The 16,605-nt window shown below is 42.7% G+C and overlaps 1 protein-coding gene across 1 annotated transcript in view; it reads left to right on the top strand.

Moving 5' to 3' along the window:
- Nucleotides 1-16,605, top strand: part of LOC141257730 (proton-coupled folate transporter-like) — a 1,024,054-nt gene that overhangs the window by 294,665 nt on the left and 712,784 nt on the right. The window contains exon 3 of the mRNA XM_073672629.1: nt 6,976-7,073. Coding sequence (XP_073528730.1) covers nt 6,976-7,073 — 98 coding nt within the window. The remainder of the gene's footprint in view (nt 1-6,975; nt 7,074-16,605) is intronic.

Genomic DNA, 16,605 nt, shown 5'->3' on the forward strand with positions numbered 1-16,605 from the left:
ACTACAGACTCTCTCAACTCTCGGCATCACAGACTTGGCCCTATCCTGGATCTCCTCATACCTAACAGACCGGACATTCAGTGTCTCCCACTCACACACCACCTCTTCATCTCGCCCCCTATCTGTCGGTGTCCCCCAAGGTTCAGTTCTAGGACCCCTGCTCTTCTCCATCTACACCTTAGGCCTGGGACAGCTCATAGAGTCTCATGGCTTTCATTATCACCTCTATGCTGATGACACACAGATCTACCTCTCTGGACCCGATATCACCTCCGTATTAACCAAAATCCCACAATGTCTGTCTGCTATTTCATCCTTCTTCTCTGCTAGATTTCTAAAACTTAACATGGACAAAACAGAATTCATCATCTTTCCGCCATCTCATTCAACCCTCCCAACTGACCTATCCATCATAGTCAATGGCTGCCCACTCTCCCCAGTCCCTCAAGCTCGCTGCCTCGGGGTAACCCTGGACTCGGAACTCTCCTTCAAACCACATATCCAAGCCCTTTCCACTTCCTGCCGACTCCAACTTAAAAATATCTCCCGGATCCGCACATTCCTAAACCATGAATCTGCAAAAACACTAGTGCACGCCCTCATCATCTCCCGCCTTGACTACTGCAACCTCCTGCTCTGTGGCCTCCCCTCTAACACTCTCGCACCCCTCCAATCTATCATAAACTCTGCTGTTCGACTAATCAACCTGTCCCCCCGCTATTCCCCGGCCTCTCCTCTCTGTCAATCTCTTCACTGGCTCCCCATTGCTCAGAGACTCCAGTTCAAAACCCTAACCATGACATACAAAGCCATTCACAACCTGTCTCCTCCATATATCTCTGACCTAGTCTCCCGTTACATACCTGCACGCAACCTCCGATCCTCACAAGATCTCCTGCTCTACTCCCCTCTTATCTCCTCCTCCCACAACCGTATACAAGATTTCTCCCGTGCTTCCGCCCTACTCTGGAACTCTCTACCCCAACGTATCAGACTCTCGCCTACCGTGGAAACCTTCAAAAGGAACCTGAAGACCCACCTCTTCCGACAAGCCTACAACCTGCAGTAACCACCGCTCCACCATACCGCTGCACGACCAGCTCTACCCTCACCTACTGTATCCTCACCCATCCCTCGTAGATTGTGAGCCCTCGCGGGCAGGGTCCTCGCTCCGCCTGTACCAGTCGCTGTCACATTGTGTTCAAGATTATTGAAATTGTTCTTGTATTATACCCCCTTTTTCACATGTAAAGCGCCATGGAATAAATGGCGCCATAATAATAAATAATAAAAATAATAATAATAATAATAACAGTGCATATTAAACAGTTTCTTCCAACAGTGCAGGGGTTAATCTGTTCAGTTGAGAGCTCCTGGAAGCTTACCTGACTTCATGCTCTCAGCTGTTCAGTGTTGCCCACTCCCCTCCCCTATATATATATACTCTCCTCTGGCAAGAAGGCATTGCCAGAGTTAGCTTCATGCTGCATGGTTCAGGAGTTAGTGGAGATTTGTTGTTTGAGGAGGCATTTGGTGGACTCATCTAGAGACTGTTGTTTGCTTTTGGTAATGTACAAAACCTCTTCTTCTCCTACTTTGATTTTTCCCTTATTTCACTCCCCAGTTTTCCCCTCTGTTGTTTGTGAGAGCATATTTGTATGATTGGCATTTTCCTTCATCCCTGTATGTATTACCTTGTTAATCTGGTTGGTGTATTGCCATGCACTACTACTCTCACCTTCCCTGGAAGGTGGGAGAGAACAGACTAAGGGCGGATTCAGGAGCTCAGCAAGGTAAATTGCCCTGGCGTCTCCACCATTAGAAGTAATCTGGAGAGCAGGGATAGCTAGGGCGCCCCCTAGCGCTAGGGACAGGGAAGGAGCCCCTGGCCCTTGGGTACCCGACAACAGAGTTGATACAACTCTTTTGTGCAAACATTAACCTAATGCCACATTACACCTCAGAGGTTATATATTATAGAATTTAATAGTTTTGAATTGTTTAGCAGTTTTATTACATTTGTAAATTATTTTAAAATTAAACTACAAAAAAAAAATTGGTACCCCAAAAAGCAGCCCCACATCAGTTCTTGGGTCATATCTGATAATGTATCTCTTGTCTATTCACAGGAATAGGGCTGAGCTAATATTTCAGATACAACCCATGGACAAGAGTAGCTCTTCTTCAGACCCCATGACATGTTTGAAGCCGCTGCAGATATTTTCCCTAAGTACGGCATTTAATAGAGCATGTCTTGACTTATTTGTTGTCAAATTCAAACAGAATCAAAAAATCCAACAACAACCTTTTGTTAATCATTTGATGCTGCAGATTTTCTACACCATTTCTGCACCCATTAAGTATAATAGCTTACTTGCATTTTCTCAAAACTATGAAGTGTAAAAACTCACCAAAAGCTCATTATCAGAACATATTATTTTTAAGCCGAAACCAGGAGTGAGTGAAAAATGTAGAAGTGGTGACGTGTTTCTATTATACTTTTCCTCTGATTGTTCCACTCCTGGTTTTGGCTTACAAATAGTGCGGTAAAAACTCACCAAATAATCTATAAGGTAATGCACTCACAAATGTGCTAGCTAATTTGGAGCTGAAATATGAGTTTTACTGTACCTGTGGATTGATATTTGCAGTAGAGTTTCTAAAAAAACTGTAAAAAACATGATGATGCAGTTTGAACGTCCGTTTGATCATCAGTTTTCCTAATAGAAATAATCTGCTAAATTCAATTTCTACACCTTTTTTTTATACAGGTCTCATTAGTGGAAGACACAAGGATAATTGCAGCTTTAGTTTTCACAATGTGACTTAAATTGCCATGATCTAAAATATTTACTGCTTTACAATACACATAGGGGAAATAGTTAAATGAAATGTCTCCATAAAGTTCAAATGGGTAATATTTGATATCACCAATGTTTCATATGTTTAGTTGAATGTGGAATAAAATAGGGAAAATATATAGAGAAAATACAGAGACAATACACTCCATCGTCAGCTGTCTATAAGATAAGAACTAAGATGAGATGATCAAAAGCAAAATAATAAATATATATAAATATATAAAAGAAAGTTAATAAATAGGAGAATTTCCATATCCATATGAAGCTATGAGATACTTGAGATACAGTTTTCTTTATCTATGATAATGTTAGTAGTAGAGAACTTGCTTTTTTGTATTCATCAGAATGGTTGAACAAAATTGCCTTATATTTTCATAATACTCACGGGCAACAGAATGCTGGCTTGTGAATCAATAATCAAAATAAATTGTTTCTTTCTTTACCAAATAGTTAGTCCTGTAGAAGGTTACCAAAAATAATGAGCTGTGGAAAATGCTTCCAACAATACATTGCCCTAGAGGGATAAGGCAGATTTGGATTAATCAATTATCTTCTCTTGAATGCATTCAGCAAAAATGCTGTAAATAAAGTCAATCTACTCTTTTCTTTTGAAGAATGTAAGAGCTTTCAGTACAGAAATATTTGAAATGTTCTTCAGCAAGTAAGTCTAAAAAAAAGGAAATAAAAAGTGTAGCATCTATTTCTTGTTGCAGTAGAACCACATTTTGTTGAGTAAGGGAATAAAAGTTTTAAATGCCATAAAAAATTAAGAATTCATCCATTCTCTGACTAAGATTTCCAAAAGGAATATACACATTTAATTTCTGGGTGAATAATAATAAAAAAAATTAAGAATAACCGATTACATGCTACATGTGCGATTGGTGAGGCGTGTAAGGAAATCATATTTGACTAATAAAACAATTGTGCAAAAAAACACTTTGCATGAAATAAACAATCACATTTAAATGCTTGGATGAAAAAGAATTTTCTTTTATCTTTTTTTTTTTTTTTTTTTAAAAACTGACTTACTGCTCTCTAGTGTTTGAAGAGTATAGCATAAAGGTGTAATTCACAGGCAAATTCAATGTTTTATCTTCAGCGTTGCAGTTGTACACCACAATCTGTATGGTGTACTTGTTAATGTTCTAGTCCTTTGTCTCCCTATCTCTAACTCTTAAGAGTGCACTATGAATTCCTCTCTGTAGCCTGTAACACTCTAAAAATGGCTCCTGCATTCCCTCTCTCAGCTTTTACAGTGGCAATGTAGTCCATCCTGATTGGTTGCACTATGTCATGGAGAATAACTGACGGCCATACCTGAGATTGTGTAGCATTTGCTCGCTGATATAATCTTTAGCAATGTGTAAAATAGCGTCAGGACCTGCAAATTTCATAGCATTGATTTGCTCACATCTAGGAATAACTCATTAATGTAAAAATATATTTTCAACTTAATATTTACAATATCATTTAAACATTGTATATGATGAATTCAAAATATGTGGCATTGCTAAACCCAGTGCCTTTTAAGATTTGGTTTTGCTGGACTATCCTGCCAAAATTAAAGACTATTATGTATTTACTAAGTATGTGGTCTATATGGAAACCTTAAGTAATTACTCACATAATTATTAAATATTTCTGGTGCTAGAATGAATGAATGTGATTTACCTCTATTGACACAAGAAGAAACTGTGGAGCACATTTGAATTTGTTGCTTTGATCTTTCAGGAACAGAATATAAACTAAAATCTGCACGGAGATTCGTTGCTAAAAAAAACAAGACACATTCTTTTTTAATATTATCATAAATATGGAACTTATATTAACAAATTTCAGGTATGATATATGCAAATTGTCTCTTAAGAGAGAAAGAGAACTAGATTTCCAGTCCTCTTCCTCTCTGATGAGACAATTTGCATATTTCCCAGAGCAGCATTGCGGCTTAAAAGTCTCCTCACTTTGGCATGTCTGGCTTGACATGTCACTCTCCGCAAGGAGAAATGTTACCCCTTGTATCCAGGTATGATATATGAAAATTCTTAAAAATGTTGCTCAAAATTAAAATAACAATTACTTTAAAAATGTGATGTGTTTTCATTTGCAGCTTAGCGTAGTAACTTTAAAGGGTGTGAGGCAGTGAGGGTAATTATATGCGAGGGACGATATGTATCCCCCAGGATGTGCATAGAAGCATATTGAACCCGCTGGAGTGCATTACAGTCACAGATATAGCTGTGGTTGCAGTGCAGAATAAAAGTAAGGTTGGACGTGGTCAAGCTATTTGACTAAAGCAGATTTAGTAAAACCCGGCATGGGCTTTTATCCTTGGAGTGGACTACAGGATGGCAGTGGGGCGGTTTACTCCCTCCAACCGGGTCTTACTAGTGGTTTATGTCCACAGTTTTCATTTAAAAAACTGCAGCAAAGGTTTGGGTGCGTCAGTTTTGTGTTTGTAAGCTGCAGAGCTGGAGGCTCTGCAATACTGGCCTAGGTGACAGCAACACAGAGCCCAAGAAGGCAAATCTCTGATGCACCTCAGAGTGATACGGCGGTGCAGTCGCCCACGGCAATGGGTCTGGAAACAGACTGTACATTGACGGCCTGGCTGCGATCCAGAGGATACCAATTACCTTTACTTTGTGAGTTTCTGGAGAATAAAGACATTTAATTTGAACTTTTCCAGGGTCACTGCCTCATTACCACACAGTGTGAACACCACCACACTACAATAGCTATTCTCTTCTTATATCTTTAGGAGCACACTAGTGTTTAGCAAACGGGCTCGGATAAAATGTTATCTGAGCATGCTCAGTGTTATCCAGATATCTTCGGCGTGCTCTGCTAATATATTTGCCTCCCTGCGGTTGCATGTTTTGAACAGGCATGCAGAGATTGCCTGTTTGTTAGGCAATACCCTCATGTGTTGCAACTGTCTACCCCCGCACAACATGCAGCAGCAGGGATGCAAACATATTAAGAGAGCACTCCGAAGATACTCGGATAACACTGGGCATGCTCGGATAGCATGTTATCCAAGCACCTTTGCTCAACACTAGAGCATACCACTTCTCTGCTTTCTGCTTACCAGGGGGCTACATGCTTCTGATAATAACAGTTTGGACCAAATACATTGGAGTAATACTGAGCCAAATTGTGCCCTCTCCCATGCTGCAAGCAGAGGCGGCTTTGTTTCTGTAGCATCAGAGGAGTACAGGGTACTGAAGATTACTTAATCAAGTATTACGCTAAACTTCAAAGCAGTGCTTGCAAGCTGAATTGGAATAACCTTGCCTAAGAAACCGGCCATGTCTGATAGTATGCATAAGTGGCTGGTAACCTAAGCAACAAGTAGTAAATGACAGAATTAAAAATCTCTGCATTCTCTAGGATTTTTTCAATACAAGTATATTACAAAGTTCATTGTTTTTATGAGTGCTTTGCAATGTTAACTAATAAGGATGATGAAGGAAGGATGTTGACAGTACCAGACACAGCCCATAGGCAAGAATGGTACTGTTTCTGAAAAAAAGGAATAGCAATCCCTTTAAATTGTTATAACTAAGATGTTGTCAGTAACTAGTCGGTTAATGTGTAAAGCGCACAAAGCAAGGCATACATGTAATAACAAGTATCTTTCTATCAATCCCACTTATAGAGCTGTTGATTTTAACTGCAAAAATGTATTTATTTAAATTCTATTGTGTTTGGTTCTTTTCCATTTGTTTTCTTTTTCGTTAGTCTTCAAAAATGTTATAAATAGATTTGAAATCTCTGCATAACCTTCCAGTAGCTGCTGTATATTAAGTAATTTGTCTTTGCTAATGTAATGGTATTCACTTCACATTATAATATGACTCTGAATGTCAGCTTGTATAACTGACATGCTTAAAAATTCTTACATCCCCTGCAGATAGTAAAAATATGCTTTATTTTAATTTTAGAGGGTACAAATGAAAATTAAGCCATAATACTATGAATGACAATCCAGGAATAACTTCTTTAACTTGGATTGTTTTGAAAATTTCATTTTAATTTACCAAACAAAATTGAATAATTTCTTTTATGACATAAATGATTATATGACTTTGTTTTCTTTTTCTTTTTATAGGGGAACAGTCCATTTCATTAATGTTTTTAAGTTACCCTCCGAGAAGTTTCAATAATGAGCTGTATGGTTGGTACACATCTTCCAAAATGCTGATTTCAGTAAGTAGACTTTAATATAACATTGCATTTCAGTTTAGAAAATTTTATTTTTAACTACAGTATATAGAAAATACCTACTTTAATAAATTTATGATTGAGCAAATATTATATCAGATAGTATATATCAGAGACACTCAAATAACACATCCTAGATCTGAATGAATGAAATATTCTCATTGAATACTTTGTTCTGTACAAAGTTGAATGTGCTGACAACAAAATCACACAAAAATCATCAATGGAAATCAAATTTATTAACCAATGGAGGCCTGGATTTGGAGTCACCCCCAAAATTAAAGTGGAAAAACACACTACAAGCTGATCCAACTTTGATGTAATGTCCTTAAAACAAGTCAAAATGAGGCTCAGTATTGTGTGTAGCCTCCACATGCCTGTATGACCTCCCTACAACGCCTGGGCATGCTCCTGATCAGGTTGCGGATGGTCTCCTGTGGGATCTCCTCCCAGAACTGGACTAAAGCATCCGCCTACTCCTGGACAGTCTGTGGTGCAACGTGACGTTGGTGGATGGAGCGAGACATGATGTCCCAGATGTGCTCAATCGGATTCAGGTCTGGGGAACTGGTGGGCCAGTCCATAGCTTCTATTCCTTCATCTTGCAGGAACTGCTGATACACTCCAGCCACATGAAGGTCTTGCATTGTCCTGCATTAGGAGGAACCCAGGGCCAACCGCAGGAGCATATAGTCTCACAAGGGGTCTGAGGATCTCATCTCGGTACCTAATGGCAGTCATGCTACCTCTGGCGAGCACATGGAGAGCTGTGCGGCCCTCCAAAGAGATGCCACCCCACACCATTACTGACCCACTGTCAAACTGGTCATGCTGAAGGATGTTGCAGGCAGCAGATCGCTCTCCACGGCGTCTTCAGACTTTGTCACGTCTGTCACATGTGCTCAGTGTGAACTTTCTTTCATCTTTGAAGAGCACAGGGCGCCAGTGGTGACTTTGCGAATCCTGCTGTTCTGTGGTTTATGCCAAATGTTCTGCACGGTGTTAGGATTTGAGCACAACCCCCATCTGTGGATGTCGGGTCCTCATACTACCCTCATGAAGTCTGTTTCTAACCGTTTGTGCAGACACATGCACATTTGTGGCCTGCTGGACGTTATTATGCAGTGCTCTGGCAGTGCTCTTACAGTTCCTCCTTGCACAAAGGCGGAGGTAGCTGTCCTGCTGCTGGGTTGCTGCCCTCCTACGGCCCCCTCCACATCTCCTGGTGTACTGGGTTGTCTCCTGGTAGCGCCTCCAAGCCTCTGGACACTACACTGACAGACACAGCAAACCTTCTTGCCACAGCTCACATTGATGTGCCATCCTGGATGATCTGCATTACCTGAGCAACTTCTGTGGGTTGTAGAGTCCGCCTCATGCTACGACGAGTGTGAAAGCACAGCCAACATTCAAAAGTGACCAAAACATCAGCCAGAAAGCATTGGTACTGAGATGTGGTCTGTGGTCCCCACCTGCAGAACCACTCCTTTATTGAGGGTGTCGTGATAATTGCCAATAATTTCCATCTATTGTCTATTCCATTTGTACAACAGCATGTGAAATTGATGGTCAATCAGTGTTGCTTCCTAAGTTGACAGTTTGATTTCACAGAAGTTTGATTTACTTGGAGTTATATTCTGTTGTTTAACTGTTCCCTTTATTTTTTTGAGCAGTGTACAAAAGTGGTGACGTGTTTTTATTATACTTTTTCTCAGATTGTTCCTCGCCTGGTTTTGGCTTTCAATTACTGATGTGAGATACTATCTAAAAAACTGCTGTGTGAACGTAGCCTTACTGATTAGTATCAGTTTTCAGGCTGGAGGGACAATGAAGATAGGAATAAAACTGGGTGGCTGGAGGTTAAATTTAACTTTCAACAAGTGTTGAACAGAAATTCTGACATGGATTTTCAAAGTAACATTACCAGCCTCATCAGCTCTACGTGGTCTGTTTATATACTCTTTTTTAATTGGTTTAATTTGATGAATCAATTTTTGATAATTTAATAAGAATGGGATTAAGTCACTTTATTTGACTCACCATGTGGGGCTCTCAGTGCGTTGGCCACATGGTGTGAGAACGCTATTAACCCGCATATTGACCCCATATCTGTAGATTTGAATAGTTATTTTACATGACAGGTTCTCTGTAAGAGGCATGTATGCCACTGGGATCAAGTTTTTTAACTTAAATGCATATATTTGAGGCTAAAATCATTTTTGCAATTGTATTTAATTAATTATTTAGCACCGGTTTGCTTTTAGGCTATGTGCCCACGATGCAGAAATGCTCAGGATTTCTTCCTGAGCGTTTCTGCATCTCCTTGGCAGAAAAAAAAGCATGCGGATTCTACATGCGTTTTCCTGCCAGGGACATGCGGAAGTGAAGCGTTCTTCACTTACATTTCCGCATGCGGATTGACAAGCACTTTCCAAGTGATTTCAGCATCACTTGGAAAGTGCTTGTCAACTTGGTCACACTATACAAATCCAGGCAAGCGGCATGGATTTATATAGTGTGACCGAAAAGAATGGTTAAAAGTAAAAAAATAAATATATACTTACCCTCTGATGGCCCCCGCAGTCTAGATTCCCTCCGTTCTCCCTTGCCGGCAGCGGTACACTGAAGGATCTGCTGACTTCAGCGTCGCGTGACCCGTCACATGACTATGACGTCGGCGCAGGTCCTTCAGTCCATTGCTAGCTGCCGGCAAGTGAAGACAAGGAGATCGGGGGCCGCCAGAAGGTAAATGTAATCTTTATTTTTTATTTTATTCTTTTTTTCACAGTTTTCTATGGTACCTGGGTCTGGAGGAGAGTCTCCTCTCCTCTAGACCTGGGTACCATTCGCACATTAGAATGCGTGCATTCCGCAAGTCCTTATCTAATGAAGCGGAATGCACGCATTCTAATGCAAGTCAATGGCGGCGAAAATACAGCACTTCCGCAAAACAATTGGTAGTGCTGCGTTTTTTTCCGCAATGATAATCCGCAGCGGAAATTTCCGCAGCATGTGCACAGCACATGCGGATTATCATTGGGGAACATGGCAGGCCTTCTACCATGTGTTTTTTAAGCATTTCTGCAGCATTTTTGCAGAAATGCTTAAAAAACACATCGTGGGCACACAGCCTTATAGCTTTTTTTCTCTGCACACACAACTTTGATGTGATCTGTGCAGGATGGTGGTGAGGGCAGGGCATAGAATAGGCTCAAGCTGTGCAGATTTACAGGGGCCCAAGCATAAGGGGGCTCTCTTACACCTACAAAGCAGTAAACAGCTCCTGTCACTGACACATTATTCAACTGCAAAGGGTGCATACACTGTTTTTACATGGGTGCCCTCATGTGTCTGTTTCTGCTCCTGGGTCTGTGATGATAAATCAGGTAAGCGGAGCTCAGAAAAAGTCAAATAAAAGCGTTAGAAAGCTTCCTCTTAGACAGTTAATGTCTGTTGACTGATGGATTCTCTATTAAGTCATTCTGCAGCCAGCAATAGAGAGTGTAAAACAAAGGCTATAGAAGGCAATCAATGGAACATTTCAAATGAAACCCAACTGCAAAATTTTACTTCTTAGCCCCAATTTAAATACATTTAAATAGTGTTAAAAAAAAATAAAAAATTTCTCACCTGGCACTTTTGTGTAGCGCCACTTTTGGTCCTAACAGTTCTTTGGTCACAGCAGGTCTGTAGTCTTCCTCAAAGGTCTTATCTAGTTTTCAGTGCATCCAACACTAATGAGATCTGATAAAAATTGCTCAACATTAGTGATGAACAAGCATGCTCGCAACTGATTGGTGCTCACCTGAGCATCTCACTGCTTGATATGCTCGGAGTTCGCCGAGTATTTCCGGGGTTGCTCGGCGGGTGCTCGGGTCTCCTCCTTGCATGTTTTGCGCTCTTTATAGAGCCAATGAATGTGCAGGGATTGCCTGCCACTCACTGTAATGCCGTAGCCATGTTGGTTGTGGCATTACAGTGATTGGCTGGCCTCACAGCATCATCAGGTCTATGTCAGACCTGGCGCCGCCATACTCGTCACAGTCACTCCAGAATCAGACAGTGTAGGTACTGCTGAGCTAGGGAAAGATTTGCTTGTTTCTAGTTAGTGCAGGTATACCAAACTATATTAGAGACACATATTCATCTCAACAAACAGTCCTTCTGAGGACTAATCCATCTGCAGAGATATCAGACAGGCAGTGTATATAGGCAGGCAGTGTATATATCAGACCGCAGTGCACATAGCACAAGAGGCTCCATTCCAGTTCTGTCTGCTGCTGTTATATATTTATAGAAATAGGCCAAGGTCTAAAGGGCCAGGAAAATTTTTTTTGGGCTCTTAATCCTCATTATTTGCTTAAAAAGCAATCCCAGAGAACACCGTTGTTCTGCGCCATTTGCTTGTTGGCAATGCAGAATTCAGCCAGGTCCTTTCCATATTACAACGCTTCTAATCCAGCTATTTAAAACTGTGGTTTGTCCGTCACACGAATCACATATAATTGCGCAGAAAATTTCTCCATTAAAAATTTGCTTCAGTGTGTCAGTGAAGGAATTGACACCAGATTGCTGTTCAAAATAGTTACCTACAGGCCAGCTACTTAAAACTGTGTTTTCTCCGTCACACGGATCACATATATGTTTTCAGAAAATACTGCCATTTCTGGCCTCCAATAAAAAAAAAATTTCAGTGTGTCAGTGAAGCAATTGACACCAGTTAGCTGTTCACAATAGTTACCTACAGGCCAGGTATTTAAAACTGAGGTTTGTCCGTCACACGGATCACATATAAGTTCGCTCCAAATTCAGTCATTTGTAGTGAGCGTGGAAGATATTGTCCTCCATTTAAAATGGTCAAGGCACTTGACAAGGGACGGGGAACTGGATGATGGTGCATGCAGAGGCCGAGGCCGTGGGCAAGCATAAATTGTGTCACAACAAACACCTACATCTTCTCGCTCAACCTTCCTGTCCCAATTAATAGGGGACCGCAGAACACCACTATTGAACACAGAGCAGTGTGAAAAGGTTATTGGTTGGATAGCAGATAATGCTTTCAGTCACTTGGCCACCACCACCAACACCCTGTCTTCTGAAGAGCTGTTCAATTTTCCATTTATAGATTCGAGCCTCTCGCCCGGTTCACTTGAAGCGGGGCAAGATGAGATCGCATGTAGCAATGCCCAAATATTTGAGCAGCCACGGTCAGAAGAAGGTGACGGTGGGAAAGTGTCACAAGAGATGGATGATGATGAGACACAATTGCCAGAAAGTCAGGAGGAGGACCAGAGTGCGGAAGTGGAAGACGAGGTGGTGGATGATATAGTTACTGACCCAACCTGACAGGAGGACGTGCAGAGGGAGGAGAGCAGCACACAAAAGGAGGGAGGCAGAGCACCCCAACAGGCAGGAAGAAGCAGTGTGGCCACAGACAGAAGGAAGGCAACCATTCCCAGTAACACCAGCACGAAGGAAGTTGCCATTACAACTGTTGGGTCTTCCCGAGTCTGGTTGTTTTTTAAAGACTCTGACAATAACCCCCAAAAAAGTCATTTGCACCACCTGCCAGGCAAGCATCAGCAGGGATGGTAAAACAACCAGCCTGACCACCACCAGCATGACCAGTCACATGGCAGCAAAGCACCCAACTTTGTGGGCCGATCCCCAGGGTCCAGGAACAGGGTCTGCGGGTGGCACCACTGCTTCTTTCGCTGTTGTGCATGCAAGCCAATTCCCTGTCCATGATGCATGCGAAGTTGCCTCCTGCCCTGCACCTGTCATTGCACACTCTCAAGTAGCAGCATCAGGAAGCACATCCACATCCTTCTCCCAGCGCAGCGTTCAGTTGTCAATACCGCAGTCGCAAGTGCAAATACGCAGCCAATGTCCCACAGGCCACAGTATTAAATTCTCACATTTTGCGACTGCTTGCGCTAGAAATGTTGCCTTTTAGGCTCGTGGAGACGGAAGCATTCCGCAACATGATGGCGGTGGCCATTCCTCGGTACTCGATTCCCAGCCCCCTCTATTTCTCCCCGTTGTGCCGTCCCCGCACGTGTCCCAAAACATTAGCCCTCAGCAACGCAATTACCGGGAAAGTCCACCTAACCATGGACACATGGACAAGTGCTTGTGGGCAGGGATGATACATCTCGCTGACGGCACACTCAGTTAACATAGTGGAAGCCAGGACCCAGTCGGACCTTAGGACGTAACACATTTTCCCGACGCTGAGGATCACAGGCCCTAGGTCAATCAGGGTTGCCCCCACAGTCTACAGCTCCTGTACCTCATCCTCCTCAGCCTTCTCCTCCTCTTCAGCCTTCATCTTCGAAATGACCACATCAGTCACAAGCTGGAAGCACTGCAGCGCTGCCTTGGCCAAGCGGCAACAGGTTGTGTTGAAGCTAATATGCTTAGGTGACAAACCGCACAATGCTGAAGAGTTGTGGACTGCTCTGAAAGAGCAGGCAGATCTGTGACTCACACCGCTGAACCTATAGCCAGGCATGGTCGTGTGTGACAATGGCTGCAACCTGGTGGTGGCTCTGAGGCGAGGCAAGCTCACACACGTACCATGCCTGACCCATGTGCTTAACCTCGTGGTTCAGCGATTTCTCAAATCCTACCTGAGCTGCTGGATCTGCTTGTCAAAGTACGCTGCCTGTGTGCCCATTTTAGAAAGTCAGCTACAGCTTCTGCCACCCTTGCCATGCTTCAGCAGCGTTTGCAGCTTCCGGCTCACAGACTGGTGTGTGATGTCCCCACCTGTTGGAACTCTACAATAGAGATGTTGGGAAGGATTTGTGAGCAGGAGAGGGTAGTTGTTGAGTAACAGCATCCTCAAGGCCGTCGGTATTCAGTTCAAACTCCACACATAAGACCTCAAGAGTGGACATGGATGTCAAACATATCTACCATCCTCCAAAACTTTGAGGACTCCACCAAGATGGTGAGCGGCGATGACGCCATAATTAACATCACCATCCCGCTTCTCTGTCTTATGAAACGTTCTCTGCTCACGATCAAAGAGGATGCATTGCAAGCGGAGCATGATGAGATGGAGCAAGGAACCATACAGGGTAGTTACACACAGCACAGCCTCATCTCATCCCAACGTGGATTGGGTGACAATGAGGAAGAGGAGGAAGAACAGAAGCTAGTTTCATGCACTATAGATGGTAATACCTGCACAGCTGTCATGCCGTCTGTTCAGTGTTGATGGCCTGAGGACAGAGAAGAGGAAGGGGGAGTTGGAGAGCATGGTTACTCATCCTCTTGGTGAGGACACGGAAGTCATGCCTGTTGGCAGTCTGGCATGCATGGCTGAGTTTATGTTACGCTGCCTTTCCCATGACCCTCACGTTCTCAAAATTTTGGGTGACAGTCATTACTGGTTGGTGACACTTCTAGACCCACACTACAAGGAGAACTTTATATCTTTTATTCCTGAGGAAGACAGGTCTGCAAAACTGGGGTAGTACCTGAAGGCCCTTGTTGCGGAACTATTAACAAAATTTCTATCTGAAAACGCTGGCGGTAGAGGTCATAGTACATTGGACAACCAAGGACTACAGGCAAGAGAGACACAACTCCAATCCAGCAGATGCAGGGGAACACTGTCAAAGTTCTGGGAGAATTTTCTCAGCCCCTCCCATCGCACAAGCCCTGAGGTGCGGGGTACTCTTACAAGGAGTGAAAAGTTTGGGAAGATGCTGAGGGAGTACCTTGCTGACAGTTACAACGTCCTCAGTGATTCCTCTGTGCCTTATAAATATTAGGTATCCAAGGTGGGTACGTGGAATGAACTGGCTCTCTACGTTTTGGAGGTCCTGGCCTGCTCTGCCGCCTGCATTTTATCAGAGCGAGTTTTTTGGGTCTCTGGTGGAATTATAACTGATAAGCACATCCGCCTGTCAACTGAAAATGCTGACAGGCTGACTCTTACAAAAATGAACAAGGGCTGGATTGGGCCACACTTCTCAACACCACCAAATGATAGCAGCGTAACATAAACTCAAATCCAGGGTCTTTTTTGGGAGCTGTATTCCCATGCACCTTTTCACACCCACACATGGGTATACGTTTCCTGATTTTGGATATTTGCTCTTGTCCTCCTCCTTCTCCTCATCCTCATCCTCCACCACCATATCACCAGGGTGACCGTGGTCCGTCATGCAACACCCACATAATTTTTTTAAAAGTTGTTTATGATGCCCGTAAAAAAATTTTTTTATACAGTATGTTCATGAATAACCCTCCAGGGGTAAATGTTTTTCAGCCCATACACTTAGCGCATGGGCATTACAAGTATAGGAGACCCACTCCTTTCTAATGGGAACATTTTTTTATAAGGCCCTCTAAGTCTCTTTCAAGGCGCATTGGAGTGCCTCCCAATTTTTGGCAGCCCTTACATTCACTGCATAGGCCAACACTATGGGAGACCAACTTCCTAATACTGGGTTCATTTTTTCATGAGGCCCTGTATATATCTTCCAAGGGGTATTAGAGTGCCTTCCTATTTTTGGCAGCCCTTGCATTCACTGCATAGGCCAACATTTTGGGAGACCCTCTCCTTTCTAATGGGAATTTGTTGAGACTGTGGCCCTGCTCTATTTGTCTTTAAATTGTTAGTGGGGTTTTTCCTAAATTTAGTGAGCTGTTGGCCTCACTGCATACCCTATAACTGTATAACAGACTCTCTCCTTTCTAATGGGAACATGTCGTACCCGTTACTGTGGCCCTGCTCTATGTGTCTTTAAATTCTTAGTGGGGTTTTCCCAAAATTTTGGCCGCCCTTGCACTCACAGCATGGGCATTACCACTATAGGAGACCCACCCCTTTATAATGGGAACATTTTTTTACTGAGACCCTCCTCTATGTCTCTTCAAAGAGGTATTGGGTTGTGTCTGAATTTTTGGCAGCCCTTGCAGTCACTGCATACGCAATAACAGTATATTAGACCCACTCGTGAATAATGGTAACAACAAAGCATAGCCTGCTGATGGCTCTCTAACAATAGCGAGGGTCGACTGCTGGTCTTTTAAGAATAGTAAGGGCCGCCTTACTAGGCTTTGTGACTTTCAGAGTCCCTCCATCATAAATGAAACGGTATGTGTCTGATGATGTGTCATACATAAGGTTATAAAATGTTAAAATGACATTTCCCGGTGAATGCATTTGTCTTAAAAAATAACGTAAAAAAAAACAAAAAAAAAACAGTAGGATCTTTCTTTAGTATAAAAAACTGAGTCTCCAATGTAACCTCAATGTAATCACATTGTTCAGCTCCTGCACCTCCTCCTCCATCTCCGAAATGACCATCAGTCACAAGATGAAATCACTGCAGCACTGTATTAGCCAAGCGGCAACAGGCTGTGCTGAAGATAACATGCTTAATGCTTAGGTGACAAACTGCCCAGCGCTCCAGAGTTGTTGAAAGCAGTAACACAGCAGCCTGATCTGTGGCTCTCACTGCTGCCGCATATAGCCAGGCATGGTCGTGTGAGACAA

Source organism: Phyllobates terribilis, unplaced genomic scaffold (genome assembly GCF_046119375.1).
Source record: "Phyllobates terribilis strain yellow unplaced genomic scaffold, ASM4611937v1 Scaffold_3__8_contigs__length_932513732, whole genome shotgun sequence".
In the NCBI taxonomy this organism is placed as follows: Eukaryota; Metazoa; Chordata; class Amphibia; order Anura; family Dendrobatidae; genus Phyllobates; species Phyllobates terribilis.